General features: G+C 40.5%; 1 protein-coding gene across 3 annotated transcripts in view; it reads left to right on the plus strand.

Annotated features, from left to right (window-relative positions):
• Window positions 1–25993, plus strand: part of Ralgps2 (Ral GEF with PH domain and SH3 binding motif 2) — a 138482-nt gene that overhangs the window by 33543 nt on the left and 78946 nt on the right. For all 3 annotated transcript variants that reach the window (XM_038348648.1, XM_038348650.1, XM_038348649.1), the window contains exons 2-4: window positions 1887–2024; window positions 8541–8645; window positions 9550–9600. In XM_038348648.1, coding sequence (XP_038204576.1) covers window positions 1968–2024; window positions 8541–8645; window positions 9550–9600 — 213 coding nt within the window. In that variant the 5' untranslated portion in view covers window positions 1887–1967. The remainder of the gene's footprint in view (window positions 1–1886; window positions 2025–8540; window positions 8646–9549; window positions 9601–25993) is intronic.

Consider the following 25993-nt stretch of genomic DNA (forward strand, 5'->3'; position numbering starts at 1 on the left):
CTGATTCAAATATCTTAATGTATAATGAATTGTAAAGCTGGGTGTTAAAATATTTATTAGGATTGAATCTCACTGTGTAGCCCAGGATGACCGAGAACTTGTATAGCTCAGGCTGGTCATGGGCTGTGATCTCTTACTTTGGCCGCACAGGGTTGGGGTTTCAGATGTATATCTTCATGCCCAGCACAAGCTGATTTCTAGTATAGCAGGGCAAATGTCAGCCTCACCTTCACAGGATAACATAAGGATAATGGAGCCTGTGCAGTGAGATAGTGTGAGGAATTTCTGTGCTCTTGATTTTCATATTGATTTTGTAAATGGTTTCTAAACCCTATTAATTGAAATATATCCTAAAAATTGTCGTATGGTGTTATGTCCCTAGAAGGTACTAAGGCTAATCTGAAGAAATGAAGATAATATGTGCTTGTTGAAAGCTGCTGTCATTAGTTATGATTTGAAGCATTTGAAACCCCGGGGGCATGTTTGGTCCATCTGAGAAACAGATTCTCATTCCTTGCATGGTAGGATTCCTTATGGTGCTCACCAGATACACTCTGATTGCCAGCGGTATATTGAAAGAGTTTGCCTTTTTCTTTGTTTGGAAACCGTTAGATTTAAATTTATGATCCTCATTGCATTGTTGTAGGAGCATATTTGTCGTCGGTAAATGCATATTAGTTCAGTTCTCTCCACCACAGCTCCGCAAGTGCACACTTACTGATTCCCGTTTTATACATGAGGAAACTACAGAAAAGCTGATTTGTTGCGTTCAGATGTAGACTGTAAGCTGGGAGGTGGAGGGAAGTCTGTACCGGAGTTGAACCTAGGTCCTTACCCAGGCACATTCTACTGTGAGCTGTATTTCCGCTGCCTGCCTCCCCTCTCCCTCCAGTCGGTTGCCTGCTCTGCCCTTGGGCTTGTGGTCATCCTGCTCAGATCCTGCCTAGCTGAGAGTGCAGGCTGCGTCATCGGGTCCAGCAGAGCCTGCACTTGTTACAGAAAGGATATAGAATTGGTGGATTATCATGGACATTTCAGTTTGTATAGTAAATAATGTAGAATACCTAACGTATAGTTTCTTTTACGAAGTAAGATATTTAAGTTTAGGAAGCAACTTAAGTCTGTTTACCCCTGTCAATATATGGAAAAGAAGAATTTATGGTGTATTGCTTGGGAAAGACACTGAATTCTCAAGTGAACATTCCAATTGTAGTAAAGTGGAAATAAATAGCAATGTTAATGCAGAGATATTTGGCTAGAGCTTTACATGTTTTGAGTCGTGTTCCTCCTTCCTCACTTGCCTGCTGGTGTCCCAGAGGCTGTCTTTTGTGTTCTGTAGGACTGGCGATGGCATTGTTGTCCCACTGCAAGTGCAGAATTCTCTTTTCACCCATGTTTTCAGTGAGATAGCGGATGGAGGACACTCAACAAACCTTAAAGCCCTATACAAATGAACATACCATGTGTTGTGGTTTTGTGGCACGTCCTATAATATTTTTTGTATTTGTGGTATCTTGGTAGAGCAACAATGGCAAGCTTCTTCAGCATTGTTAATCTGGAGATGACATCTGAACCTTTAAAACATCATGGAGTTGGGGGATGTATTACTTTGCCACATGTTTCAGATACTTGCTTCGTTACCTAAGTCATGTGCAGTTTGATCTCTCTCCCTCACAGGTTCTCTTAGCGAGTGAAGTAGCGCTTTTATTTCACTGCTTTGGTAGTGACTGTTGACACACTTCCTATTTCTGATCTGTCAAACACAGTGGCTTAGTGAAAAAAAAATTAAGCAGACTGACAGATTGTCCTCAGCGTGGCAGTGGCATGGCTGTTTTCATGAACTTAGAGGAAGACACACATTTTGATTTCTTCTTTTTTTCTAACAGGAATAATGTATTTGTGGCCTTGGACATGAAGTAATTGGACCTGTTGCTGTTGATATAGGATCAGGGACTGATGAGGGAAGCATGGACCTAATGAACGGGCAGGCAAGCAATATTAATATCGCAGCTACTGTTTCCGAGGTAAGACATGTAATAGCCTCATTATAAAGTTTCTTATCTGGCTTTCTAAAGTTCTAAGCATTAAGGTTGATTACATTTTAAAATCAATGTGAGCTAAGGCCTAGCCACCTTCTGCAGCTTGTCTTTCCAATTAGTCTTAGCCATCATATAGAATAATAGATTTTATTGTTATTATCATTGTACCTTGCTTGTGTTTGTCCCTTCCCTCCTCTCCTGCTTGCTAATCTTCTTTCCCTTTACAAATAGTCTGCATTGATCACACACACACACACACTTTGGTTCTGTATGTGAGAAAGCTTGTCTTTCTCCCCTCCCATTACTTTCTCTTATTTTTTCCTCCCTTCTCTTTCTAGACATCTTGCTCCCATTTAAGAGTGCCCATTCTATTTTCCTTTTGTATATAGATGCATGTATATTTATATTTGGATATAGATTCTTCATAATCAGGGAAAAACATAGCATTCATTCTTCTGAGGACTATCCTCTCTCTCTCTCTCTCTCTCTCTCTCTCTCTCTCTGTCTCTCTCTCTCTCTCTCTCTCTCTCTGTCTCTCTCTCTCTCTCTCTCTCTTCTCTCTCCTCTCTCCTCTCTCTCTCCTCTCTCTCTCCTCTCTCTCTCGCATCTCTCCATCTCAAACACAATCTCTCTCTCTCTCTCTCTCTCTCCCCGTGTGTGTGTGTGTGTGTGTGGTGTATGCACAGAATGTACAGGTTCGTGTGCCTGAGCATGCACATGCAGAGGCTGGAGCACAACCTTGGGTATCTTTTCCTACCATCCTTTGCCTTACTGCCATGAGACAATGCTGAGGTTGCAGGTGTTTGGCCCTGCTTGGCTTTTTATATGGTTGCCTAGCAGTCTACTCAGGGCCTCTTGCTTGGAGAGCAAGCTCTCTTCTCTACTGAGCCATTTCTAAGGTTTTTTGTTTGTTTGTTTTTTGGTTTGTTTATTTGTTTTGAAACAAGGTCTCATTGTGTAGACTAGACTGGCCTGACCTCAAACTCACTTCGTAGACCAGGCTGGCCTTGAACTCAGAGATCTGCCTGTTTCTACCTCCCAAGTGCTGGGTTTAAAGGACACGAGCCTCCATTTTCAGAAATTTCAGAAACAAACAAACGGCTAAGTTTTGTCATTAGCATGTTAATTGCATCATACAAGTACTTTAGGTACTTAAAGTAGTTTAAAATAATAAATAATGATTGCCTAAAACTCTTGGGATTAGTATTGAAACTCTGTTTGGGGATATTCTTCTATTATGTGGACCTGTTGGTGATCAGATGAGTATAGGACAAGCTTGCCTTGCAGATGTAGCTTAGCATTGAAGCAGACATTAAGACTGAACTAGGAAGTCAGTTCTTTCATTCATATGTTGCGCCTTTATTTTTCCTCACAATTTTTTTGCTTTGTTTACAAATCTTGAGTATGTTTCTTAATAATTTTAGCATTTCCTATTTTTTTGTGTTTTATTACTATGGTAGAAGAGAATACCATCTAATTCTTTAATCCCCTGGCCTAAGAGAACTATAACAATAGCTTCCTGTTTAAAAATACAATTTTTTTTTCTGTTGTTGTTTTGTTTCCATGAATTGCTTTGGGTACCACATCCTTTTGTCACAAACAGAGTCAGAGAGTCTGCCAACAAGCCTATAAACTTACGTGATGTAATCATGGAAGTCATATTCCTTTTCTTGCACATGTTCTTCATTAGAAGAAAGTCATAGATCTTACCCACACTGAAGGGGTGAAAATTACTCAAGAATGTTTTTATTTTATAATGCCAGATCTTATGAAGCCCAGGCTCACCTTAAGCCCAGGGTATAGCCGAGACTCCTCCTGCCTCTCTTTCCCAAATGCTAGGATTACAGCCATGCACTGCTATGCCTGTCTCACTTCCCTGCTTTTTCTGGCCCATTTAATGGAAATTTAGTAGAAATTAATACTCTTTTCTTTTATGGGCTGTTGTTGTTGTATGAGCTGTTGTTGTTGATGGTGGTGGTGGTGGTGGTGGTGGTGGTGGTGTGTGTGTGTGTGTGTGTGTGTGTTTGTGTGTTCCGCATGAGTGCAGAAGAGGGTGTCAGGTTGTCTGGAGCTGGAGTTACAGGTGGTGCGAGCTGTCCAAAATGGGTGCTGGAAGCTGAAATCTTGTCAACTGGAAGAGCAGGAAGCACTTTTGAACAGCTGAACTATCTCTCCAGCCCTTAATTAATATTGTTTAAAATACAGCTTTTAAACTTTCCATAAACGACTGGTGGTTCTTTATTGCCTACTGACTAACTTTAGATGCTCCCATAGGCAGCCTTCCATCCAGGCCTTGGTATATTGTGGACCTGTTTGTTCTTATGTGTAGGCCAGAGGCCTACTGTCCTCCTGTCTCCTCCTGCTGTCCTCTGCCATTCTGTTTATGTTTTCAGACAGCGTCTGTCCTAGCTTGCTTTCTGTTGGTATACCGTCAAACCTCTTAACTAACTTGGTCTAGAAAGGGTTTAACGTTCTCTTCAGAGTATCACATTGTGTTGATGTTACATAGCAGTTGGCTTTCCCCCTTCTGTCACAACTTGGGTATATCAGTTTTTCCACAAGGAAGTTTTTTCCTTTCTCACTGTACAGAAAAGAAATTTTGTCTTTCCAGATATATTTCAAATACTGTATTTTTAACAAACTCTTTTCTAATCCTATAAACAGATGGGAGGTATTTTTGAAACTATAACTTAAAAAACATATTTTCTTGTATAAATTTGTTTCTAGCTTTTCTTTCTTGAGACAGATTGTGTGTTTATTTGTGATACTGTGGCTCTGTTCCTTACATTTGTCATGTGTATGTGGTTAGTGTGTTTCGTTTCATTTGAACAAAAATTGTTTCTTCTCCTAAAAGTAAGTGAATTGTGTTAGGCTTCAGAGTAATACTATACTTTACTGGATGAGAAGGAAGGTTATAAAGAGCTACCCTTTAAGTAGTTCTACTGTGGCACAAAGCATGTTTTCCCACTGTGTGCTAAGCTTTAGACTTTTTAACATATCAATGCAGGCTTCCTTAAAAGGTGATATTTATAGACAAAATACTTAACTTGAACCAATCGACTTCTTCCTTAATATCTTCTGTGGCCTTTAGGTCACTAGTTTGTCAAACAGGTCAGTCATTTATCTTTAACTTCTTTATTCAAGTTCTCAGGACACAGGCAGAAGGCAGCCATGCATACTACTACACACACTCTTAACCCGGGTCCTAGCTGAGCTTGTTCCTCCCAAGCCTCATGACCTAGGCCTCCACTGTCTGTCTGACATTGTTCTCTAATTAGCCTGCACTTGGACGGCCCGCTCAGTTCTTCACAGTCCTCCCACAGACAGTCACAGTCAGGTTATCACAGCGGCAGACCTGCTGCTGTCTTCTGCCTTCCTCTCATGTCCTTTGCTGTGATGATAAATCCCGCTACAAAAGCAGCTTCAGGGTGAAAGGCTTAGTTTGCTCACAGTTCCAGATTGGCAGCCTGTCACTGTGGGAAGTCAGGACTGCAGGAACTTGAAGCAGCTAGTACATTACATCCCTATTCAGGAGCAGAGAGCAGTGGATTAATATACTCATGCTGTGCTCAGCTGCTTCCTCCATTCTTAGACAGTCTAAGATTTTCTGTCCCAGTAGCTTTTCCTGGCCTCTCTCAGGGGATCCAGCCCTTCTCTACAGTGCCAACCTTGAATTCTCTCTGAGACCCCTTGGTCTGTTGACTGAGGTTTCTGTCCTGCCCAGTTCCTGTAGTCATTAAGTCCCAAAGAAATCACACAGAGGTCTACATTAATTATAAACTGATTGGCCTAGCATCTCAGGCTTCTTATTAACTCTTATAACTTATATTAGCCCATAATTCTTGTCTGTATTAGCCATGTGTCTTGGTACCTTTTTCAGTGAGGCAGTCACATCTTGCTTGCTCTGTGTCTGGCTTCCTCTGTGTATGGGTGACGACTGCAGACTGAAACTTCCTTCTTCCCAGAATTTGCATTGCCCTGCCTCTACGTCCTGCCTGGTCTCCCCACCTATACTTCCTGCCTGGCTACTGGCCAATCAGCATTTATTTAAAATACAAGTGACAAGGTCCAGACCACTGTCCCACAGCATTGGTCCTGGGGCTTCCTCTGCAGCTGAAGCTGCACCTTTACTACGGCTGCTCCGGACCTCTCTGCAAGAACTCCAACTGCACCATATGGTGCAAAGCAGCAGCTCCTCTCCATGACCTCTTCATGCTTTCAACCCCAGTACCATGTGAGGCTCTTACATCTTGTCATGTTCAGCTTCCAGCTTGAAGTTCAGCCTGGCCCTCATTGTGCGCTGGCCTCAGGGAAATACTTTCCAGAAAATTTCATCTCGGTGATGCTGTACTCCTAATAATCGCGGATGACTCTTCAACACTGGCTATTTTCATAGTCTTAATCCAGAATATCACGTGAACAGCCCGGATAGTCTGGGCTTTGCTCTGAAGCTTCACAGCCAAACCTCCATTGTCTGCATTTGAAGAGGTGACCTATTGATGAACGGACGCTTAAAAGAAATTCCACACTAGCTCAGAATTGAGAAATAGATATTTATTTGGGGGTAAACTCACAAATCAGAATTTTCTGCTTGAACGGTGGACAGAGGTTGAATCCAACAATCCAAATGAGCAGCCAGCTAAAAGGAGGGGCAGACGCAGGTTCTGCATCCACATGTATAGTATAAGAGGCCATGCCCCAGTAGGAGGGTAATCACAAGCTGCAAGTCTTCCTACAGCATGCGTTTTCTTTCAGCATTCTTGGCTTTTAAGATCTTAGAGAATAGCCCTTTAAGCTCAGAGCATTCAATGGTTTTACCAGCCCAAAGTTCTAAAATCTTCCAAAAACCACTGACAGGTCAGTCCCAACAACCCCTGTCTTCTGAAACCAGGTTTGCTATAGTTGCTTTCTGTTGTTGTGATGAATACTGTTGGGAGAAGGGTCACTTGTTTGTCCCGGCCGCCCAGCCACGAAATAACCACTCAGAAAACCATATTATTTGCAGTACTGTTTGGCCAATAGCTTAAGCGTATTTCTGGCTAAATGCATATCCTAAACTAACCCATCTCTATTGTTCTGTATATGGCCACGGGGCTGTGGCTTACCAGCTAAACTTCCCAGCATCTGTCCTAGGCGGCAAATCCATGGCTTCTCCTAACTCCGCCTCCTTCCTGCCATGGTATAGGCCAAGCCAGTTTTCTTTATTTATTAACCAATAAAATCAACATATAGACAGAAGGACTTCCCACACCATTTCCTCTTTTCTGTTTAAACAAAAAGGAAGGCTTTCCATGACCAAAAGCAACTCGGGGAGGAAAGGGTTTATTTCAGATTACAGATTGAGTGTGCAGGAAGTCAAGGAAGAAAACTGAAGGCAGGAACTAAAGTAGATTCTTTGGAGGAAAGCTGCTTACTGGCTTGTTCTCTCTACCAGCTTTCTTATACAGCCCAGATCCATCTGCCGAAGGGTGGTGCCTCCCTCAGTGTCTGGGCTCAATTAGCAGTCAAGAAAATGCCCCACAGACATGTCTACAGCACACAGTCTGACGGGGGCTGTTTTTTTCATTAAGTTCCCTTTTATTAGATGTGTCAAATTGACATCCACGATCAGCTATTAACATATATTAACAAGTAGGAATGGGTTAGACCATTGTTTAATAAGTGGAGTTCTGAATATTATCTTGTAGTTTATATTACAAGAGTATTTTCTATTTCTCCTATTTTTAAAGTTATAGATACAGTCATGCCTTGCATAATGGCATTTTGATCAGTAGTGACTTTGTGTGTGTGTGCCGTGATCATGTTGTAGCCATTGTGGATTGTGTGAGTAAACGGTGGTGATAATTGACAGGGTTGCTTGACAACACGTTAGCAGTATCTGAACTGTTAGGCGATGCATGACTGTAGATGTGCAGTGTTCTCTTTCTTTCCCTTCTTCTGCAACTAGGGAACATCAGAATGTTTATTGACGGAAAATACAGAAGTGTAGCTTACATAGGAACCTAAAAGAAATGGAAATTCAACATTGCTTTCAAATTTTCTGACTCTTTATATAGCATTCTTCCAACTAAGCAACATGCTCTACTCACCTTTTCTGTATCTTTTATTACACAGTGTTCTTAGCTCCGGGGTGTGCGGTGTGTGGTGTGTGGTGTGTGTGTGTATGTGTGTGTGTGTTCATGTTCACATGGCTGTGCACATGTGCATGTAGACATAAGCTCTTGCATATAGGTATCTTCATTCATTCTCTAGTTTGATTTTGAGAGCGGCTATCACTGAACCCAGAGCTTATGAGTCAGCTAGTCTGATTGGCCAGCAAATTCCATGGGTCCTCTTTTCTCTGCATGCCACCCAGCACTGGGGTTATAGAAGTGTACACTCTGCCTAGATTTTACATGGATGTTGGAGACTCCAAGTTAGGTCCTCAGTTTTTGAGGACTGTCTTCTTTGTGTGCCTCTGGCTGAGACAGTGTCTAAGGGCTGTGTTTTCTTCTTTGACAGAAAAGTAGCAGCTCTGAGTCGCTAAGTGAGAAGGGCTCCGAATTGAAGAAAAGCTTTGATGCTGTGGTGTTTGATGTTCTTAAGGTTACGCCGGAAGAATACGCGGTAAGCTTTCTGCCTCTAGCTTTCCAGTATTTGCACGCAGTTCATATACTTGAGTTACTGTGACTGAGTTAGAGCTGGAGACTAGCACAAGTGTGGAGCAAGAGAAGGATGGGGGAGCAGCTTCCTTCTTAAAGGGCAGTTTCTTGTCTCTCCCCCCCATCCTCCCGTTTGGTAAAGAATGGATACGTACCTATCTCTGCCTTTGCTGACTCAAACCACCTTAGTATGTTCAAAAGTACTTTTTGCTGTTTTGTAAATTTAAAAATTGGAAAATGTGATTTCTCAATCATAAGACTTATCATGAATTATCTAGAAAATCTTTTTAGCTGACATAAATGTTCATTTATTTAGGTCTTTCTTTACCTTTTGTTAACTAAATAAACTGCTTTTTTGGTCTTGAACCACTCTGCATTCCAGGAACAGTGTTCTTGTTTGTAGTGTGTGTTTACCCTCTCCTGATTGCTTCTCTTAAGTTTTTTTGTTTTATTTTGTTTTTTAACATGTATTTGTTTATTTGTATGAGAAGGGGGCACATACACCATGGTACATGTGTGGTCAGAGGGCAGCTTGAGAGTTTGTTCTTTGCCTCTGCCATGTGGGGACGAGGGATTGAACATCCTGAGTTTAGGCCATCAGCCTTGGTGCTGAGAGAACTGCTGATCATCGATGGTCAGTGCCCAATGTTCTCTCTACTGGCCTCCCTAGGAGTGAGATGACTAGGAGTAGTTATATGTAATGGCACAAAGACTATGATTTCTATTTCCTGTAAGTATTTAAAGACTGTATATTCTATAATTTAGTGTGGAATAGAAATTTTATTTATTTTATTTTAAATAAATTTTGTATCATAGGGTTCCAAAGAACTTGGCATTCAGAATGAAATAAAACCCCCTTTGTCTTTCAGGGTCAGATAACACTAATGGATGTGCCAGTGTTTAAAGCTATTCAGCCAGATGTAAGTAGTTCTAAGAATATTCCTTGTAAATATAGAGTTTGATTAGCCATGTTATCTTAAGCTGTTTAAGAAATTCAAAACATTTTCATATTAATCATTAGATGTCAAAAGCTTATAACTTACCTATGTTTTATTCAGTCCTTGGAGACTCATACGGCACTCATCATAGTACATTTTTTAATCATAAGTGGGATGTTTGAATCAACTAATTTGATTTCATTTCTGAATTAAGTAATAAACTTATAGAATTTAAATGATTTACTCAGAGGATTGAGGCTTTTAATAGGAAGGTGAAAATTAGACATAACTTAGTAATTTTACCTTCTACCTCAATTTTATATGTGATTATGTTATTTTAGCTTATTTATTTTTTAAAAATTACTCTGTGTACTCACATGATGTAAGTGGCGTGGGGGCATTGCAGAAGTCAGAGAATAACTTTAGTGAAATCAGTTTTCTCTTTCCACCTTCCTGTGGAGCATGAACTTAGGTGGCCAGGCTGGGCAGCGCTGGGTAGACACTCTAGAGGAGGACCAAGAAACACATTTCCTCCCAGTAAAACAAAGGACTAATGGTACATATCTGCCCACTCACTGTAAACGTGTGAGTGTGTGTGTGTGTGTGTGTGTGTGTGTGTGTTCAAGTGTGTTTATAGTTTATATTTTGGGTTTTTTGAGGCAGAGTTTCTCTGTGTAGCCCTGGCTGTGCTAAAACTTGCTCTGTAGACCAGGCTGTCCAAACTCACAGAGATCCCCCTGCCTCTCCCTCCTGAGTGCTGTGATTAAAGGTGTGCATCACCATGTCCAGAATATTTTATCATTTTAAGGCCTGTGTATAGTAATATTTTTGCTTTATTGATGGAATAGTGGAATATTCCATCAATATTGATGGAATAGAGGGAATAGTGAAGTTATTTTTTAAATACAACTGTCTTAGTCTGCTTTGTATTGCTATAGCAAAATGCCTGGTGCTGGTACTTTATATAGAAGAGGTCTATTTACATAAAAGTTTTAGAGGCTGGCAGTTCAGTGCCTTAAGTGAAAGTCCCGTGGGCTGTCTCACAATGTGGCAGTAACGTAGAAAAGGAAATGGCTGTGTGAAACGGCCAAGTGTGGAGGTCTTTGTGCCAGCCTACTCCTGGAGAGCCACCCACTCCTTGAGCGCTCCTGCGCTGACTCCTTTGTATAAGATTCCACCTATAACTACTCCTGTCTCCCTGCACTGGAGACGCGGCCTTAGCACATGTGCCCTTGGGGACACATTCAGGTCATATCTAAACTATAATAATAGCTCGGTGTTGGCACTAGACTTAGATTCTGAGAAGACAGTTTTTGCTCTTAGTAAGACTATAAACTTGATTTTTTTTTTTTTTTTTTTGACCTCTGAGCAAAGCCATTTTGATAATTCGTGGTTGGTTCTTTTGGGAATAATGAGAAGTACTTGTTGTATACAAATCTATAGTGACCTAAAACACTCTAATAACTAATAAAGCATTATATCTAAGGTATAAACAGGTTATCGTGATTGTTTTTTCCCTAGGTAGGCTATGTAATGTGTTAGTATCTCAACTTTGCTGCCTATCAAGTGATGGGGGAGCTGCCCACATGTTCTCTGGTCCCTGTCATTTTCCACAAGCCTTTTATTGTCTTTCTCTACACTGCAGAAGGCTTCAAAAGCAGAGCTATCGGATTAATAGTAAACAAAGAAGAACTGTATACTTTATAAATAATGGGCAGACAATGGTTTTTGTATTTTAATGGTCAAAACAAAAACCTCTGGAATATTCATTTCTGTTATTCTTGGCAAAAATTATCCCTTCCCCTAGAATTTAAGTCCTCTAAGAATAATTTTTCTTTTGACTAAAACCCATTTATAATTGCTCTTTCACGTGACTCATGATAACCCATGGAAATCTAGTATCATTTATTTAATTGTATATTATGTAGTAGCCACATTATAAAGTAAAAAGGAATAGGTAAAATCAGTAGGTGATTTTATTTAACCTACAATATCCAAAGTATTTCTGCTTGTAATCGGCATAAGGTTTTTATTCAGATATCTTATATTTTTCCCTTGTACTAAGTTTTCTGATCCTAGAGTTGCCTTTAGATTACTGCATGTTTTTAGCTGGGGTAGCTCCCTTTCAGGTGTTCCGTACATTGTATACTAGGATGTTAGCTGAAGATGTAGACTTCCATTCTGAGAGGATTTATTATTTACCTTTGGACACTGAACAATACTTTTTTTTTTTTTTTTTTTGGTTTTTCGAGACAGGGTTTCTCTGTAGCTTTGGAGCCTGTCCTGGAACTAGCTCTTGTAGACCAGGCTGGTCTCGAACTCACAGAGATCCGCCTGCCTCTGCCTCCAGAGTGCTGGGATTAAAGGCGTGCGCCACCACCGCCCGGCTTGAACAATACTTTGTGAACCTTTAAGTTTCTTTTGACTTCATTTCCTCACACACAATCTTCTTCAGCACAATCCCTTTTTCTTACTATTTTTTTTAATTAATTTATTTAGTATACAATATTCTGTCTGTGTGTATGTATATCTGCAAGCCAGAAGAGGGCACCAGACCTCATTATAGATGGCTTTGAGCCACCATGTGGTTGCCAGGAATTGAACTCAGGACCTTTGGAAGAGCAGGCAGTGCTCTTAACCACTGAGCCATCTCTCCAGCCCCCAGCACAATCCCTTTGATTACCACTCCCCAACCCTTTTTGAAACAAGGTCTTAGGTAGTCCCGGCTAGCCTTGAACTCAGTATATATAGCTGAAGGTATAAGACCTGATTGCCCTTTCTCCACCTCCTTAGTGCTGGGTTATAGGTGTCCACTACTGTGTCCAGCTCTGTTGATTTTGTTCTACCTTAATAAATACTTATTTTTTTTAATGTCAACTCCCCAATCTAAGAAACCATCTTTTCTCCGTTGAGTCACTGCAGTGCCCTCTCACTTGATCTGTGTAGATACTGGTAACTTTTCTAGTGACTGTGCCCGGATACCCACCAGAGCCAACTTGAGCTTTGTGGTTTGAAAGAGTCCCGTCTGCCTGGTGGGGAAGGCATGGTGAACCAGAGCCATTAATATCTTGTAGGCCTTAGACAGAGGGGTGTGCTGGCACTCAGCGGGCCCCTCAGCCCGGGGTATGGTGCTCTGCTCATTCAGAGTGGGTGGGTCTTTTACTTGGTCATTGTTGGAAAACCTTCATAGGCACTCCTGGACATGTGCTACATCATCTTCTGAGTGACTTTAAACCGATTCTGTTGACAATACAGATAAACAATCACAGTGAGCTTCTACTCTGTTCTGACCCCTGGGATCTGTTCTCTATCTCATGGCAAGCAACATTGAAAATGTGTTCACATGATTCCTGCCAAACCACTTCAGTGGTTTTGAAAACCATCACTACATGATCTATGAATCTCTACGTCATGTTGCCTTTTCTTGCTTCTAAACACATTTTTTCTCTTTTTGGTCTAGCAAATGGCCTCCTTTTAATCCTTCATTACCGAGCCTGTGCTTCTTCTTCTAACTGCCTCTTCTTCCTTGAGTTGTCAGATAAAGTTGGACTTGTTTGCTTTTCTGTAGACTAACATCTTATACTTGTCATCTGACAGTGTTGTGCTGTAATGCAGTGAGTATACTGAGTGCCTGTTATGTGTTAGCACTGGTTTAGTTGCTGGAGAAACAACAGTAAACATGCACTGAGATTTGTCCCCACAGATTGTATGTTCCAGTGAGGTGAACTAAACAGTATTATGAAAACTAAAGGGGGAGATTAGAGGACATGAGGTGTAGAGGGGTTTCAGTTTTAGATTGGATCATCAAGAAGACTCCACTGAGAAGCAAAATCCTTAAGGAGGTGAGACTGCATACCATGAGGGCAGTGGGTTGTGACATCTTTTGGGATTGAATGACCCTTTCACAGGGGTACCCTAAGACCATCGGAAAACACAGATGCTTACATTCATAACAGAAGCAAAATTACAATCATGAAGTAGCAATTAAAATAATTTTATGGTTGGGGTCACTACAACATGGGAAACTGTATTAAAGGGACACAGCATTAGGAAGATTGAGAACCACTTTATTAAGGTATTTTGGGGCAATGTGTTTTACTCAGGAACAGGTGAGCCAAGGCTAGTGAATTATGTTTTTCTAAGTTAGGTGAAAGGGCTATGTGTAAGAGACGGCAGTTGAGTGAGGGCTATATGGATATGTTACTTTGGAGAGTTATTCTGATGAAGGTGGTAAGCCACTGGTGTCCTACCTGCCAGCTCCCAAATAACCACATGGAGACTTGTTGTTAATTATGAACACTTGGCTGATAGGTTAGACTTGTTTCTAACTAGTTCTTATAACTTAAACTAACCCATTTCTATTCATTCACTTCCTGCCTTGTGGCTTTATTACCTTTACTCACAGTAGGGCCCTCTTTGCTTTCCTGCTTTCTCTGTGTCTGGTTGGTGATTCCTCCCTTCTTCTTCCTAGTATCCTCTGTGTCTGGAAATCCTGCCCTAGCTATTGGCTGTTCAACTCTTTAATAAACCAACCAGAGTGATACTTCTTCACAGTGTACAAAAAGATTATCCCCCAACATTTCCCCCTTTTTTTTGTCTAGATTAAAAGGAAAGATTTTTAACTATTAACACAGTAAAACTATATACAGTAAGAATAGTTATCGGGTAAGAATTACATTCACAATGATCAATATATTTGTTTTTGGCAATTTTGGAGAAAATACTTTATTATTTGTCTTAGTGTTGGTGAGTTCAAAGTTCTGTACCTAATTTATCTTCTTTCAAAACTAAGAAAAACTATAAATATGACTATGTAGTCTTCAGCTCCATCAAAGATCCTATAAGTATATAATATTACCTTAGTAAACAGGAAGTACAGTGCAAAGAACTTCCAAAACAACAACAACAAAAAAAAGCAACAGAAACAGCTGGCTTTCTACATAGTCATCCAACGTTCCTTTGCAATGCTGGGGCATCTATGTTCAGCCTATAGGCATAGGATATCTGACAGATTTTTCTGTGAAGCAGGAATTTTTGAAGTATTGTCTTACCCTGTCTTGGCAAGTGCAGTTTCTTGCCCAAATGGCTAGCTTTTGCCACAAAGAAAGCAGAAGTTCTTCAGTGCCCATCATCCTTTTTTGAAGTAAGTTGATGCTGCCAGGAGCAGACGTATCTCACTGTCTTGAAAAGCCTTATGTTCTTAAAATTGTCCTGAAAAGCCTTTTGTTATTAAAAAATTTTAAATGCCATATTCTTTTTGAAGTGTTTGAAGATCACCTATCTATCCAAAATATATCTGTATGACTTTGAAAACTTGCCTAACATGACTATAAGTTTGATAGTTCTAGATGACTATTAATCTGTATTTATTATCCTAAATAGCTTTCAAAGACTTAAACTTTAATTTTAAAATGAGCAGCATAGGTACAAAACCTTAAACAAGAATAGGAACATACATACAATATAACAAAAATAACCTTAAATTTGTATGAGTATACAAAAATCCATACTGATGTAAAGTATTTGTAACTGGTATTGGTTTAAAAGTAGACTGAATAATCCACCTTTTATCTTATCATTTCTATACTATGTCTTTTCCTTCATAAAGAGATCTTGAATCTAACTCCTTTGTTTAGCTTTTTTCCTGACCATGACCAATAACAACTTGTAACCAACCCCCCAAATGATAATAAACATCTATAACCCATCAAAAGACCAAAAGCCATCTACCCCACCTCTTGGGAGTGTGGGCATTGTGTTCTCTAGACTTCTTACTGTTGTTTGGGTTGCTGGCATCTTTCGGGGACCCTGAGAAAATTAGGATAATGGTCAAGACCTGGGGAAGTTAGCTGTTGTCTAGTCTCTGTGCAATGGGAAAGTGTAAGTAAGGCTTACCTGAAGTCCTGGCTAGAGTAGTCTGTGAGGCTGGATTATGTCAGCTAGCAGTCTTGAAACTGTTTTAGATGCAGAACTCTGAGAGGCTGAGTCTCCTGGACCACCCGTTTTCATTAACACCTGCCCCCCTTCTCTGAAAACACATAAACTTTCAAAGATAACATACATATCTGCATTAACACAAGTACAGAATGCGTGGTGTACAGAAGTCACTTAAAGATGATTTTTGTTTTATGTTTGAGCAGGTAAATGGCATCTGTCAACTTTAAACTTCAAACCTGAATATAACTTTCTATCCGTGCCAAATGAAAAGATAGCATGTAATGATAAATCATGAAGAAGGACTCTGTAGTCAGTAAGAGTTCTCATATCTCATCTCTGAACTACTGTTCCTACGTCAAGGAATCACCTTACACATCACTTGTCCTATAGTTTTTTTTTTTGGCTTCCTCCCACATGTCTGTAGCCAGGCTACTCAGGAGTTCTCTCCTGGTCAGATCTGATCTCTGTTAATCTGGAAGGAATCCACAGCCTTTCGTTTCCTATGAAAACAGAAGCATAACCTCTTCCCCCAGTGCAACACATTGACTTCCTTCCAATTTGAAGTTTAGAACTTTTTTGTGTATGTGTTTTGTTTGTTTTGTTTTGTTTTGTTTTTTGAGGCAGGATTTCTCTGTGTAACAGTTCTGGCTGTCCTGGAGCTCACATTGCAGACCAGGCTGTCCTAGAACTGAATTAGACATTTTAAAAATATATAGGTTGGTTTAATATAGTAGTTTTCGTAATTCAATCTCTCAGCAGCTATTGTTTTTTGTACATTAGCATTTTAAAAATTCAAAGTTAAAAAGACACCATATAGGATCCAGATTCCCTTTGTATTTTTCGTCCTTATGTGGTTTTCTTTTTTTTACTTTACTCTCTAAAGACTTTACTATTTTTAAAATATTCATTTTCCTATGACTGTCTATACCCATTTTTTTCTTAATGCTAAACACCCTAACCTGTTTAGAGTCTTGTTTCCGTCTGAACCTGCTTTCCTGTGTATCTGTGACCTTTTCCGTCTACATGAGCAAAACTTTAAACCCTCCACTCATGATGCACTGTGGGCTCAAGCACACAGGCAGCTGCAGGGAGATGTGTCTCTGTACCGTGGCTGAAATGAGACTAGGAAGCCACGTTTGGCTCTTTTACATGGTTGTACATGGTCAGACATTGGACATCATTTGTAGGCAGATTTTTCTGTCCCATCTTCCAGCTCCCAGATAACCACACGGAGACTTATTATTAATTATGAACACTTGGGCAATAGGTTAGGCTTGTTTCTAACTATTTCTTATAACTTAACCCATTTCTTCTAATTTACCTCCTGCCTCATGGTTTTATTGCCTTTACTCTGTGAGGCTCATGTTGCTTTCCTGCTTCCTCTGTGTCTACTGGTGACTCCACTCTTCTTCCCAGCATCCCCTGTGCCTGGAAATCCTGCCTCGCTATTGGCTGTTCAGCTCTTTAAAAACCAACCAGAGTGACACTTCTTCACAGCGTACAAAAAGATTATTCCAAAACACATTGGGGGAGTTGTTTCTAACTGTGTGTGTTCATGTGAGTGTAATTGCCCATGGGTTCAGAAGTCGGTGTCAGAGTTAACAGGTGACAGTGAAGTGTCTGATGTGGGTTCTAGGACTCAAACTCAGGGCCTCTTCAAGAGTAATATGTGTTCTTAACCACTGAGTCATCTCTCCAGTCCATCATAAGAGTGTTTTGAGCAGAAGACTAACATTATTTTCTGATTTAGGTTTTGAGTAACTCGTACTGTTGACAGGATATGAGGAAAAGTGAACAAGATAACTTGAGAGACATGTGCTTGCATTAGTGTATGAGTGGAAAGATGGGGAGAGCTTGTCACACCGTGTATGCAGGGGGAGTTGTGGCATCAGAGTTTTTGATCTAAAGTCAAATGTGAGTAGCTGGTATTCTCCGAAGTGAGAAATTATAATGTTTGCATCACACCGCTGCCATTCACGTAGAGCATAATGTGCAGTGCTGGACCAAGAGGGACCGGCAGATTTGGTGACAAGGGCAAGAGTTTGACTTTGGACATTATTAATTTTACATGCTTCTTAACCCCTTCCCAGGGAACAGTTCAGTCAGGCAGTGTATAATGGCATGTATTTGTAGTCTGAGCTGGAAATGTCAGTTTGAAAGATATCAGTATAAAGCTGTGATGTGTGGGGCACGTGAGGCCTGAAGGTCGTTGTAGAATATGTGCTTAGCACCAGGCCTTAGGTTCAGTCCCCTTGTCCAAATAAATAAAATGTGGATAGGATTGCCGGGAAGTACGTAAAGAAGAGCCCCGTGTGAGATGTGTAGGAACAGCCAGTCATCTGGGAAGAAACCAATGCACCGTGGTATTGGTTGTGTCCAGGATAAGCAGTTGCACACAGCGTTCTTGGTCTTGTGCCGTTTGACTGTTGCTTTCCTCTCTTGATTTGAAGCTACAAAAGGATGGGATTGACAGTTTCTGTATACTGTTTGTCTGGCTTTTAGTAAGAACTCAGTATTTAGAATAAGAAAATGAAAGTAGCATTTAGGAAATGCTCTCAAAATGGAAGGAAGTTTTAACAAACTGATAGAAATAGCTGTTGGGAGCAATGTAAACCGAGATATTCCTGTTAGATATCAGTCTTGCTGAAACACAAGATTACTTTAAATCTGCCAGCATATGTAGGATGTGTCATGTGGGAGAAGAATGCTTGTTATTGTATTATGAAATATAAAAGACATAAACAACGTTGAAAGAACTGTAAGATAAATTTCTGTGTACTAGCCTGTCCTGATAAAGCCTTTCTGGTACCTTCCCACTCAAATGAATACCGTCCAGTAATAGACTGTATTATTCCTGTCTAGTTGCTCATATCTCCCCAAGTATAGGTATTGCTTAATAATATGTACCATTTCAAGTTTCAGCTTTTCAAACTTTGATGTAAATGGTATTTCAATGCTTTTGTGTTTGACTTGTTTTTTATGCTAAGCATTGGTGACTAGCATCCATCTAGGTACATGACTTAAGTGTATCAATCCTGGCCTATAAACCACAAACATTGCTGAAACTACTGAATACCAATGAATAGTTTCTGAAATAGTACTACATTTTAGAAATCTTTAGGCTGTGGTATCAGCTGATGTAACCTATTTGCTTTTTTTATTAGTCTAAAGTGATATGTATTACTTAGATGTGGAGTTAACATACTAATCCCACTAAGGAGTGAAGGACTTTCTTGTTAAACTTAAGCTAGTGGCTATCTCTGAGCTGAAACAACTGTATTTATTTTCATGTCTGTTCCAAATTTGAATTCTACATGTAACCTCATATAAAGTGTTAAATAAATTATACACATACTTCATGAAAGTCTTCTACATCTTAAACTATAAAAAAATCATTTTCATATGAAAGTGAGAGAGTCCGGGAGCCAGCCCAGGGCCACAACAGGTTTCTAACAGCCCCTGCCAGGGAACTGGAGATAGCCGGAGCTGAGCAAACAGTTCTGGGAAAACTCAGGGCCAACCAATCAGCAGATGACCGCAGGCTCCTGATAACTAGTGTTAGCGTTCCCTACCCTAACCCCTGGGGCCTCCCACCAGTCGGTCCCCAGACTAGTCTATCCTCCACTAATCAGCCCCAGATTAAACCCTCCTCCCCAGAATTCCCCTAACTGCTTAAAAGGAGTTTGTGACCTTCTTTGGGGGTCACCATTTGCCACCCCAACATGTTGGTAGTTTTTAAATTTTAATAAACACTCTTGCTGGCTGCATACCTGACTGTTGTTCTCTTCTTGGGGGCTTCCCTCAGACTCTAACAGAAAGTTCTCTTATCTGTAATCCCATCTTGTGCATGCTAACTAAGAAAGCAGTTTGGCATTAGCTGCTAATATGTGGGTTCAACCAAAGTTGGATAAAAAATATTTGGGAAAATGGGTCTAGAAACTGTTGACAGGACATGTCCATTGTTTAAAATATACGGTGGACACTCGTGAATTACATGCAAGTATCGCCTCATTTCATATGAAGGACTGGTGTACGGGCAGCCTGTGGCTAATGTTATGTGATTAATTCACATTCCCTCACATTGTGATTTCTGTCAGACAGAATCAGAATTTTGTTGTTCTCCCTGCTAGTACATAACCCCCTTAGTGATGAGGGGAGCATGGTGATGTGGTTGCCAGAGCCAGAAGGAAGTTGAGCGTCTCCCACCTTCTGCCCTCACCATGTTAGCGGGGCTTCTCTGCATCACAGTGCTCTGTTGCTCCTCTCCTCTGCCTTGCCACTATCCACTGCCAGCTGCTATATGCTTTGCTGTCCACCTCACAGTTCAAAATCAATTCTTTGGTTATTTTTTAATTTTAAAATAGTGCTGGGAAAAATCTCAGGGCCTTGCACACTGAGGCTTTCACCCCTAGATGCCGAGTACATTCCCTCTCTTCCCCCTTCTCCCATCTTTTTTGCCTGCCTGCCCTCTCTTCCTCCCCACCCCCCATTTAAAGGAGAAAGGATTTGTTTTATTTTAGTTCAGATTCTGAGTTTTGGTACATCATGGCAGGGAAGGCATAGCAAAATGGAGACATTTCTATCATGGATTTTCAGAAAGCAAAGAAAGGAAAATGTCAGCACTCTGTAATTTTCTTTTAAAGATTTCTTTTTATTTTATATATGCCTGTTGCCTGCATGTATGTACCTGTAACATACATATGCAGTACCTGTGAAGATCAGAGGATAGCACTTGGAATTACAGACCATGTGGGTGCTAGTAACCCAACCGAGTCCTCTGTAAGAGCATCCAGTGTGCTTAACCACTAAGCCATCTCTCCACCCTTCTAAGCTTTAAGCTTTCATTTCACTTACTTTGTCCTTTGAATCGCAAAGTAAGATTTCTAGTTATTAGAACAAGGAGTCGGAAGAGTCGTAATATTTTTTTCTTAGCTTTGCCACTCATGCATTGTACCAGAATATGTTCCCTGTCTTTGACTTTAAAAACCATGGATGTGCAAAGGAGTCCTTGGATCCGCCAGATCTTTGAGTAGTCTCAGCAGTGGGTCATCTCAGAACCAGAGCTGTATTATATGTAGTTAGAGCTGTCAGAAGAACGTCTATCAAAATCTACGGCCTTCTTCAGGAGTGAGAACAGTGGAGGGGCCACCACAAGTAATATGCTTGTTGGAGGTCTGTCATCATACACTGGCAAGACACTTTGTCTCTTGTTTAGTGTGAACTGAAGCAGTGACTGTTAATCCCTTCCCGTGTCTTAGCATGCTTGGAGCCATTTCTACAAAAGTTTGCTACCAGGGCTATGTGATTTTTTTTGTTGTCATTGCTGGTTATTTTTTGCTTTTTTGTTTTGTTTTGTTGTTGGTTTTGTTTTGAGACAGTGTCTCTCTGTGTAGCTATGGCTGTCCTGGCACTTTCTCTGTAGATCAGGCTGACCTTGAACTGAGAGATCTACCTGCCTCTGCCTCCCGAGTACTGGAATTAGAGATGCACACCTTTAATGTGACATTAAAATGACATATCTAAAAGTGACATTCTGTATACAGAAGTGGGTCGTCGTCTCCCCATTAATGTTTCTTCCTTAAGGCTGAATTTTCTAGTACTGATTAAGGACCATAAGTTAGCTAGAGGACTTTATACATTCATTAATTTCTAGTATCATTTCTGGTGCTCAGCCTTTATTAAAAAGTTTTTCTCGTATTCATGGATCTCATCTCAAATGTATGATTTCTCTTTGAATTATGAAGAAAGCTCTTACACATTCATAGGGCCTCTTTCCATGAGTTTTCTCATGTTGATAAAGCTATGACTGTATTCTGAAAGGTTCCATCAGATAAATTACTTTTCTATTGCTATACTAAAACTCCATTAACAGGCAGCTTGCAGAAGGAGTTTATCTGGACTTAAGATTCCCGAGACTTGGGCTAGAGAGATGGCTCAGAGGTTAAGAGCATTGCCTGCTCTTCCAAAGGTCCTGAGTTCAATTCCCAGCAACCACATGGTGGCTCACAACCATCTGTAATGGCCTGCAGGTATACATACAGATAGAATATTGTATACATAATAAATAAATACATATTTTAAAAAAAGATTCCTGAGGCTTAAGAATTGCTCATGGACAGGGGAACATTGGCAGCAAGCTGCAAGAGTGGCTGTTGGAATGGGAAATTGAGAACCTATCTTGAACTGCAAATTTAAGCAGAGAGCAGATTAGCGATAGGTGAGGCTTTTACTCTCAAAGCTCCCCACCCCCACCCCCACAGCACACTTCCATCTCCATCCCACTACACTAATGTCTAGAGTAGTTTTGTCTGTTGTGAGTTTTCTGATGTTCTACAAAACTTGTATTCTGCTGAGGTCGTTGCTGCATTTATTGTGCTAGTGGAATTTCTCTTTAGGGTGAGTTTTGTATCATTCAGGGCAGGGTGAGTTATGCCAGAAAGCTGACTTAAAATCCAGTAGTGACTCTTTAATCTTTCTGTAAGCCTTAATCAGGGGTTGAACTATATTTACAGTCTGCATTATAGTCATTTGCTGTGACAAAACATTACTAAGGCTACTTACAGAAGGAAGGTTATTGGGACTTACAGTTCTATGGCAGAAAGTCTGGTGGATGCAGGGACTTGGAGTAGCAACAGCTGAGCGCTCACATTCCTGATTCAGAGGCAAACAGAACACTCATTGGGAATAGCTGGAAGCTTTTGAAGTCTTAAGCCCTTACCCAGTGACACACCCCAATAAGGCCATACCTCCTAATCTTTGTCAAACAGCTTCCAACTGAGGACAAAGTATTCAAATGCCTTGTAGGGGACACCTCATTCAGACCACGGCACAAGGTTCTTAAGTATTCCTAAAGGACGAGGTCTACCTAAAACTTTTCTAACAAACATTATACTTGCCAAAGAGAATGCCACACTTTAATTCCAACTGATAACAGAGCCAGAATATTTGGAAAAAACAGATCTGTCTGTACTATACATGTATAGACTTCTTTCCCTGGCATTGCTCAGTACAATATAGCAGCTCAGTAGTCTGAACCTGAAGATCATGAGGCGTTTGGGACATTTTTTAATTAATTAATTATTTGTTGTTATTGTTGTTGTTTTCTGTTTTCAGATTGGGTACCTTCCAAAATTGGAAAACCAAATGTAAGACACTTTTTGCCTAAGCTTTTCATATAAGGCATATAATTAACCTTAATTTACAAATTAAGACCTGGTCCATTGGTAACACCGCCCATTGGTAACACCGCCCTGTCACTGGGAATGTAAATTGATTTATCTGTTGATCATTCAGAGCATTGCAACATGGCACCAGCAGAACAGACCTGCAGGTGCATTTGTGAGGTGTTGCACGTAAGCTACAGGTGCTGTAAAGTGTGATGGAGGACATGCATGGGTCGTGCACAAATCTAATGTTTTATACGGTTTTATTTTCGATCTGAGGGAGGTCCTGGAGCTAGTCTTCCAGTGGTTACTCAGAACTGCATCTTTGAACACACCTTATCTACTAGGAGATGTGAGCCTCATCTGTATGATTGACACACTAAAGATTGTGGGAGAATGCTAGCCAAGTTAGGAAAATACTTCTGAAAAATTTATCTTTTGACATACTTCTTGCTGGATGTATAAAAGACTTTCTGTACAGATATTTTTGTGTCTGCCCAAAGACTATAATCTTAGCAACACACAAAATTCTAATAAATATTATCCTGCTTTAATAAAATGTGAGCAGATTGTGGAGTTGGTGAGAGAATAGAAGCTGCAAAAGGCCTTGTGCGCTAGAATAATGTGGGATTCTGTTAGAAGCAAGACAGAGCCGTATGTCAGTGTGTGTTACTGCTGTTCCTCGCCTTGAACTTCTTAGACTACTAGTAAGGTTGGGCTTCTGGCAGGACAGAGAAGGCAAGGAAGATGGTTGTTTTGGCATCTGTGGAAGTAGAAATAGCTTATGTCTTTATTCCTGATCTCATTAGAGGAGTAGCGCTGACATACTGGGAGGAGGGAAGTAAGGAAGACTTGCATACTTCAGAAATATAACATACCTTGTTAAGTTGCATAGTTTCAGTTTTGTTTTTTCGTTTTTATTAAAAATACAAGCATGAAAAAATGCAAGCATGAATGACATTTTATCTGTGGCGATGACTTCTTTATAACCATATAAACTGGGTACAAATGGATGTCCTGTCTCTTTAAAGCCTCCACCCTGAACACAAAGCTACCTCAGCAGCAGCTAACCTTCTCATGGACATCCTCTGTCTTAGTCGCTTCCCTCGCCCCAGTCTTTGGGACTCCCCTGTTTCCTTTCCTCCCTCGATCTCTGTCTACATGCTGGTCTATATTGGCCTTTTCTCTTCTTCTATCTATAGGTACCCCTACATCATCACCCTTAGAACAGTCCTTTTAAGAGTGTTGGAACCTACAAGACGTAAGAGAAGCTGTGACTCCTGTGAATTGAGTCATTCTCTCATAGGGTAGGTGGTCATCCCATTGTGGGGTTTTTGCCTTCCCTGTGCTTCTGAAATAATTGTAACTGGAAACTGATCTTCGTAGTTACTGATTCACAGTGAATCCATGCACATTCTGAAATGGATTTGAGCAACTGTTAAAATTGTTTTATATATTTGAGGCATTATTTGAAGATTCTCTTTACTTGCTGAGCTTAGAATTGCAGGTTAAGCACATTAAAAGAAATGTCAGTATGCCAGGGCTGCGGGATTTCATTAACTCTTTGCTGAGAAGGAGGCTTTACTTGCACCAAACAACCCTTGTCTGTCTTACCTTAGGCCTTACAAAGCATTGTGTGAGTCACTGAGTCACTTCAGTTTTGTGGTGTTCATGTTAGATGCTTTAGTATAGGCAGTTCTGTGTGACCAGGGCGTCAGTATAAGGATGACAGTCACTGCAAAACATGTCTCCTGTCATACTGTAGTGTCATTTTGTAGGAAGATTCTAGAGTCTGAAACAAAAAGGGAAGTTTTAAATTTTCTGTTTTTCTCTGAAGAAGTCAGATAATTAATGTTTGTAAAATGAACTGACAGTATCCAGATTTTAAAAAGGACAGCCAAATAAATTGTGTGCAGAGTAACAGGCCCTCCCTGCACTGCTTGAGCTCCCCTCAGCCATCAGGTAGTCTTCTTCGCTGCATCAAGTTGTTTATTCACAGTGACTGCAGACTTGGGTTCTGAAAGCTGTTCTCTTGGAAGACAGGAAGAAAAGAGAAGAAAGAAAACATTTAGAGGGCATGATGGTATCCACTTATAATCCTAACACTTAGGAGGCTGAGGCAGGGGAGTTGCAGTGAGTTCAAGGCCAGCCTGGGATATGTGGCAAGACTTCATCTCACAAATACCTTGTTTTTCAAATAGATTAGTGAAGTACATTCATCCTCCTCCCTAAGATCCCTGTATTCCCTGAGTGTGTGAGTGGATGGAGGCCAGAGGTCAATAGCAGATGTCCTTCTCTTTGCTCTGCACTTTTTGTTTTTAAGGATTTATTTGTTTTTGTCTGTACACTGTGTGTATGCAATGCCTATAAAGGCCAGAAGAGAGTGCCCCCTAGAACTGTAATTCAGAAGGTTGTTAGCTGAAAGTGGTGCTGGGAACTGAACCCGCGTCCTCTGCAGGGTCAGGAAGTGCTGTTAGCTGCTGAGTCATCTCTTGTCCCTGCACTTTATTTTTGGAAATTAGGTGCCTGCTGCAGTGCTTGCCTGTAAGCTGGGCATTGAACTTAGGTCCTCAGAGTGACGTGGCAAATACTTTAACAATTGAGCCAATCCCTGGGCTGATGGGAGGTAAGGTAGAACAGGTCAAAATTCCCTAAGTCTAGGCAGCTGTAAGTGCAGGTCAGGACTGAAGAAGAGAGTGCTGAATCCTAATACAATTCTAGCTTTCCTTTTTTTAAAATAAGATTTCTTTATTATGTATACAGCATTCTGCCTGCATGTATGCCTGCACACAGAAGAGGGCACCAGAACTCATTATAGATGGTTGCGAGCCACCATGTGGTTGCTGGGAATTGTACTCAGGACCTCTGGAAGAGTAGTCTGCTCTTAACCTCTGAGCCATCTCTCCAGCCCCCAATTCTAGTTTTCTAATCCCTTCAGTGGATTTTTTTAAATGTCAGTTTTTAAATACTGTTTTTTAAGGTAGTTATAGCACATAGGAAGTTGCAAAAAAATACAAATATTAGATTTATGGGAAGTTGCAAAACCTATACAGAGAAATCCCCCATACTTTATACCAGATTTTCCTGCAATTCCACCTTGGTGGTAGTACTGTTTCAAAATCAGAAAGTAGTGTCTAGACATGCATATCTTTGTAGTTCTGTGATGTTATTGTGCATGCATGTCCGTGTAGTTCTGTGATGTTTATTGTGCACGCATGTCTGTGTAGTTCTGTAATGCTTCATTGTGCATGCATGTCCATATAGTTCTGTAATGC

The sequence above is a fragment of the Arvicola amphibius genome, chromosome 12 (assembly GCF_903992535.2).
Source record: "Arvicola amphibius chromosome 12, mArvAmp1.2, whole genome shotgun sequence".
Taxonomy (NCBI): domain Eukaryota; kingdom Metazoa; phylum Chordata; class Mammalia; order Rodentia; family Cricetidae; genus Arvicola; species Arvicola amphibius.